The 7075-nt window shown below is 49.8% G+C and overlaps 1 protein-coding gene across 1 annotated transcript in view; it reads left to right on the top strand.

Moving 5' to 3' along the window:
• The first annotated feature begins 509 nt into the window (after window positions 1-509).
• Window positions 510-7075, top strand: part of rgs9b (regulator of G protein signaling 9b) — a 90092-nt gene continuing 83526 nt past the window's right edge. The window contains exon 1 of the mRNA XM_052032868.1: window positions 510-598. Within this exon, the coding sequence (XP_051888828.1) occupies window positions 536-598 (63 nt within the window). The 5' untranslated portion in view covers window positions 510-535. The remainder of the gene's footprint in view (window positions 599-7075) is intronic.

Genomic DNA, 7075 nt, shown 5'->3' with positions numbered 1-7075 from the left:
CTCAAGATTACAAATTGGGAGATTGCCCACTGGGACATCCACAATGTTCGCTGCTTCATTGCCTTAAAATCATTCACTTGATCAGGATTCACATTCCAGGCAAATTGCAAAGCAACCCAAAAGCATGATATTGCAGATGCGAAGCAGGAAATGCTCAGAATGCCAGCCAGCATCTGGGTCGATGGTCCCTTGCAGATACTGGAAGGGACAGCATTTTCTCCTGATATCTCCTCTTGCGGCTCAGGATCGGGTATTGTCTGATAGCGTCAGTCGAAGCAAGTCAGTCCCGCTTCTCGGCAAAGGACACGGCAAACCGCGGATCCGCGCTTTCCCCCCGGCGAGTGGGTCTCCGGGTGTGCGCGGCGGCGGCAGCAGCGCTTGATTGACAGCTCGCCCCGGCGCTCCGGCCGCGGTTGCCCCGGTAACCGGAGCGGCGCACGGCCAGCGGGGGCGAACAGGCGCGCAAGCGCAAAGCTTCCAACATCACTTGGCTACATCTGACTCTGAGAGACGCTGCTCCTCGCACCCGGGCAAGATGACAGTGAAAAGCTTCAGCCAGGGCCAACAATTCCGGCCGCGAATGGCTTTCTTGCGGAAGGTAAGAGCGATAAGCAACAGCAGTGACTCTACCACTCACGCTTGCAACATTAGCGAGAGGTATTTGAGGAAAAGCGCCCAGAGAGACTCAAGCCACGGGCTGCGAAGGCGAAAATTGGAGATTTCTCTTGAAGTGCAAATTGTTTCTATGTGAACAAAGATTAAAATGTTGTGCTACGTGTTGCAAATGCGTCTCTCTCTCACACACACACACACACACACATAGTAACACATGTAAGTATTAATCAGAATTTGCCTATGCTGTTGACTTCTTTAGCAAGTTAGTTTTAATATCAAAAATTTGTTAACCTGCACTGAAAAAAATGTGTATTCTCCACCCAGCCCACTTATCGCCGGCAAATGCGAATGTCTGCAAACCTGGGACTTGTACTTAATTTTTCGTTTGTTCTGTGGATTTTGAAGGGGGGGATATGTTGTTAACGATGACCAAAAAAATGCATTTTCGCCAGCGCTCTGATGCCGCTTTATTCGTTGTTTGTTGACATTTAGCTCTGCGATGCATTTCTTAATAATCCGAGGATTTGACCAAAAGACAAGAGAAGCCCGGGAGCGAGCGGGGGGTGGGTAACATGGGCAAAGTTGGGAGGGGGGAGGGGCTGATTCCTGACAACACCTTATCCCATCCATGGATTTAACTATATTGAAAGTGACAGGACATCTTAATACCCGAAGCTGTCCGCATGCATCTCGAAAGCTGTGATTGCCAGCAGCAAAAGTGATGCCAGAAATACCCAGACATGTTTTGCAAATAGCAATAAACATTTCAGGCGGAACACTTGAGAGCTCACCTGGGACCACATTCCAGATGTAGTCATGTCAGTCTGCTACGCATTTTCGGAGTTTTCTGTTTTCGTTTCGGTCATTTGGTCTTTTGCAAATAATAGTCCCACTGGCGATTAGCTTCATCTGTAAACACACAGCCTGACCACCCGTTATGTTCCGGAGTGCTCTCTCCTGCGCTGTCTCAACCCCCATTCGCTTCACGATCACCTCTGCCCCCGTTGTTTAGTGTGCGTGGGCAGTTTAATTCCAGCCTAGAGCACACGCCACATACCAGTTCTCCAATTCAGAGCTAGGTCGCTGGGGTGGAAAAACCATTAAAGGTGGAAATACCAGAGCCATTACGGATTGAAGGGAGAGTCAAGTTTGCTTCATTCTGGGTTTAAAACTCGTTTAGAGGCACAAGTGACTGCAGAGGCTGGAAATCTGGAGCAACAAAGTGCCGGAGGAACTCTGTGGAGGCAAAGGGACCCTGCATCAGGACTGGGAGGGGAGATGGCCGGTGTATAGAAGTGGGGAGGGGGCAGGGGGTGAGACAGAGGCTGGTGGGTGATAGGGTGGAACTAGACAGGGGATATAAAAGGCGGTGGAACCAGGTGGGCGGAGGGTAATGAGTCTGGGTCTTGAGGGAGGGAGGGTGGGAGGGATTGGGGGGGGGGAGACCCTGGGTGGATCGGTGGGATGGGAAGGGGGAGAGACCCCGGGTGGGTCGGTGGGAGTGGGAGGGGGGGAAGACCCCGGGTGGGTCGGTGGGAGTGGGAGGTGGGGGAAGACCCCGGGTGGGTCGGTGGGAGTGGGAGGTGGGGGAAGACCCCGGGTGGGTCGGTGGGAGTGGGAGGTGGGGGAAGACCCCGGGTGGGTCGGTGGGAGTGGGAGGGGGGGAAGACCCCGGGTGGGTCGGTGGGAGTGGGGGGGGGGGAAGACCCCGGGTGGGTCGGTGGGAGTGGGGGAAGACCCCGGGTGGGTCGGTGGGAGTGGGAGGCGGGGAAGACCCCGGGTGGGTCGGTGGGAGTGGGGGAGGGGGGGAACCTGGGTGGGTGGGTGGGAGTGGGGGGGGAAGACCCCGGGTGGGAGTGGGAGGTGGGGGAAGACCCCGGGTGGGTCGGTGGGAGTGGGAAAGGAAGATGGGAGAGTGGGGTTACCTGAAATTGGAAAATTCAATGTTCATACCACTAGGCTGTAGGCTACCCAAGTGGAATGTTCTGTTGTTCTTCTAGTTTGTGTTTGATCTCACCTTGGCAGTGGAGAAGGGCAAGGACGGACGGGTTGGTGTGGGAAAAGGGAGCTGAAGTGACATGCGACAGAAAGCTCAAGATGGCCATTGCAGACAGAGCACAGGTGCTCTGCAAAATGGCTGCCTAGCCTACGCTTGGTCTTGCTGATGCAGAGGAGGCCACACTGGGGGCTCCGACTGCAGTAGACGAGGTTGGAGGAGGTGCACGTGAATCTCTGCCTCACCTGGGAGGGCTGTTTAGGTCCCTGGATGGTGGTGAGGGAGGAGGTGCGTCGTAGCTCCTGCAGGGGAAAGTGCCTGGGGTCAGGGAGGGGTGGTTGGGGAGATGTGAGTGGACCAGGGGGTCATGGAGAGAGTGGTCCCTGCGGAAAGCAGTAAAGGGTTGGGGGGGGTGGGTGGGAGGGGAAGATGTGATAGTGGTGAGATCCTGTTGGAGCTGACAGAATTGGGGAAGGGTCTGGAGGCTAGTGGAGCGAAAGTTGAGGACCAAGGGAAGTGTACCTCTGTTCTGTCTGCGGAGAGGTGAGAGAGCAGAGACATGGAGGAAATAATCGATCAGATAAGGCAGAGGCCGAAACATCGACTGTTTATTTCCCTCCATGGATGCTGCCTGACCTGCTGAGTCCCTCCAGCACCTTTTGTGTGTTGCTCCAGATTCCAGCATCTGTAGAATTCCTTGAAGTCCTAGAGCAGAAAGGTTTATCTCGAGAACAGATGGGACAGAGAGAGAGAGGAACTGAAAGAAAGGCATGATGTCCTCACAGGAGACAGGGTGAGATGGGTTTGAGGTAGCTGTGGGAATCCTTAGGTTTATAATAGATATCAGTGGATAGTTTGACTCCTGAGATGGAAAAGTGTCAGAAATAGTCCAGGTGAATTTGAGGGCAGGGTGGAAGTTGGTGGCCAAGCTGATAGAATTGATGAGTTCTGCACCGTCACAGTTGTCAGTGTAGCAGAGAAAGAGTTGGGGAGGGGTGTGAGAGACGGTTTGGAACAAGGACTGTTCCATGTGGCCAACAGAGAGACAGGTGTAGTGGGGTCCACGTGAGCGCCCATGGCCACATCTTTGATTTGTAGAAAGTGGGAGGGATTGAAGAAGTTGTTGAGGGCTCTTCTCTTTTGATTCCTCCCACTTTCTACAAATCAAAGGTGTATTCGTGGGCACTCTTGGTCTTGACCTGAAATGTCAACCATCCCTTTGCCTCCACGGATGCTGCTGAGTTCTTCCAGCAGTTCGTTGTCTTACTGTGATTAGATATACTCACATCGTTCTCCATTTGTGTGTCAGGATCGGTAAGGCCCCTTGCCTCTAAGGCACATGTCTGTTGGTGAAGTCCACAGCCCTGCCTCCATTTTAGTGAACTGAATCCTGATGAATTTGTCAAATTCAGACTTTTTGTTTTGTTTCAAATTTTCCATTTTTCATCAGTTTAAACCTCTATAAAATTGAATGATAATTGCGTCTGTTGAAAACAGCTTCGAGTCTTTCTTCAGGTTTTTATTTCCCCGAACTGGCAATGTTCCAGGAACTTTCTGCAGCTCCCTCAGTAGTGCAGAGTCCAAGCCTGCACACAGTGTTTCAAGGGTTACCGACAGCGCTTGGTGGGTACTCACCCATTTCTCCCTGGATTTTATCTTCAATACCTTTTGATATAAAGTCCAGCACTCTATTCACTTTCTTTGTTGCCTTATTCACTTGGTGTTCATTCGGACTTGTGAAGATGAATTCAAGAATATCACTTCTCTTTCACAACAGCCAGTTTCCACATTCAAAGCATAATTATCACTTCTATTTCATTAACCTTTTGCAATGCTAAATATAATCTGGCACTTGGTCATTCCTTTGCTCCTCAGAACCTTGGGCAATGCCTATTTTGGTATCTATTGCAAATTAGCTCAGCACAGTCTTTGGCTCTGTGTCCTAATCGTTGATGCATTCTGATGAGTAATGATCCAGGATAGCATCTCAGGCACCAACTTCCACCCACATCCCAAAGACGTGCAGGTTTCCTGGTTAATTGGCCGCAGTGGATTGCCCCTGTTGCGTGGTGGGTGTTGGAGTCTGATGTATGGAGAATGCAGTGGGATTGGCGTGGGATCAATGTGGATGAGTACATGATGGTCAGTGCAGATTTGGTGGGCTGAAGGGCCTGTTTCCATGGTATTGGTTTATTATTGTCACTTGTACTGAGGTACAGTGGAAAAACTTGTCTTGCATACCGATCGTACAGGTCAATTCATTACACAGTGCAGTTACATTGGGTTAGTTCAGAGTGCATTGAGGTAGTACAGAGTGCATTGATGTAGTATAGGTCAAAACAATAACAGTACAGAGTAAAGTGTCACAGCTACAGAGAAAGTGCAGTGCAATAACATGCAAAGTCACAACAAGGTAGATCGTGGGGTCAGAGTCCATCTTATCATATAAGGGAGCCATTCAATAGTCTCATCACAGTGGGGTAGAAGCTGTCCTTAAGTCTGGCGGTACGTGCCTTCAGGCTCCTGTATCTTCTACCCAATGGAAGAAGAGAGAATGACTTGGGTGGGTGGGGTCTTTGATTATGCTGGCTGTTTCACCAAGACAGCGAGAAGTAAAGACAGAGTCCAGGGAGGGGAGGCTGGTGTCCGTGATGTCCTCAGTGAATGTGCCTGCAATCCACGTTCCTTGTTTCCTCACTCCCAGTGTTTCTGGCACCTCCCTTAATAAGAGCATAAGAATTAAGTGTAGGGTTTAGCCCTTTAGGCTCTTTGAGCCCGTTCCACTGTCATGACTGGTCTACCTCAGCACCATTCTCCTGCACTATCCCCATTTCTCAGTTTCTAAGGAAGGTGACGTCCATCATCAGGGACCCCCACCATTCGGGCCATGCCCTCTTCTCGATGCTGCCATCAGGCAGGAGGTACAGGAACCTCAAAACCCACACCTCAATGTTCAACAACGGCTTCTTCCCCACTGCCATCAGGTTCTTGAACCCACTTGAAAAACCCTAACACTACCTCGGATTATATATATCCCTTATCTTGCATTAATGATGTTTTGTTTATTTTGTGGTGTACGTTATGTATAATTTATGTTAATTTAAGTTTATGTTAACTTATGTTAGTGATGTTAGTAACATACTGTGTTGCTGCTGCCAAAAGCTAATTTACATGGCATTTATACCCTTGGCAATAAACTTGAACTTAATGAACTCCATGACTGCTCCTCCACAGCCCTCTGGGGTTTAAGAATTCCAAAGATTCACCACTGTCACTGCAAAGATTTCTCCTCACCTCAGACCTAAAGGTCCTGCCCTTTATGCTGAGCCTGCAGTCTCTGTTCTGCACCTCGCGTGTTTCCTCATTATGTTCCATCTCCTGCGCTCTCGCCCACTCACTCAGTTTGTCTATATCCCTTGAAGCCTCTTTATATCCTCCTCCCTACTCACAATCCCCCTTCTCATCAATCCTGGCAACATGACGTTCAATCCCCTCAGGCCAATCATTGATGGGCATTGTGAATGGTTGAGGCCAGATCACTGGTCCCTGCAGTACCCGATTAGTTGGCTTTGACAATTTGACAAACATTCTTGTATTCCCACTGCCTGCCAACCAATTCTCAATCCATGTTGGCATATCACCCTCAGTTATAAGGTAGAATTTCTTTATTAGTCACATGTACATCAAAACACACAGTGAAATGCATCTGTGTAGAGTGTGCTGGGGGGCAGCCCGCAAGTGTCGCCACGCTTCCGGCGCCAACGTAGCACACCCACAACTTCCTAACCTGTACGTCTTTGGAATGTGGGAGGAAACCGGAGCACCCGGAGGAGACCCACGCAGACACGGGGAGAAGGTACAAATTCCTTACAGATAGTAGCCGGAATTGAACCCGGGTCGCTGGCGCTGTAATAGTGTTATGCTAAACGTTACACTACCATGGTGCTGTAACCTTTTTGACTGACTTCCTGGGTGGGATTTCATTGAAAGCATTGCAAAAATCTAAATAGTCCACATCCACCGGTCGCATTCTCAAGGAACTCCAGTCAATGAGTTCAACGTGATTTTCCTTTCATAAATCTGTGCTTGGTTCAATCCTATTTCTTTATTATTACATCCTTCATTATAGATTGCAGCTTTTCTCCTTCTGCTGATGTTAGGCTAACAGGTTGGTAGTTCCCTGTTTTTGCTCTCCCTCTCTTAAATAATGGGGTATCATTTTCCACCCTTTGACCACATGGGAGATAACTGGGGAAGATTACAGGTCCAGCTAATGGGTCAAAGTCTGAGCCTACTACATCCATTGCATTTTTCAGAGAACCTTTTCCTATTCACTCACAAGGCGTGGACATCGCTGGGAAGGCCAGCTTTTATTGGCTAACTGTAGTGCGCTGTGGGGAGGTGGTGGTGAATTGCCTCCTTGAACTCTGGGACTCTTGTTCTGGAGATGGTCCCACAGGAGTG

Source organism: Pristis pectinata, chromosome 18, assembly GCF_009764475.1.
Source record: "Pristis pectinata isolate sPriPec2 chromosome 18, sPriPec2.1.pri, whole genome shotgun sequence".
NCBI classification, from domain to species: Eukaryota; Metazoa; Chordata; class Chondrichthyes; order Rhinopristiformes; family Pristidae; genus Pristis; species Pristis pectinata.
This window is presented reverse-complemented; position numbering and strand designations above follow the sequence as displayed.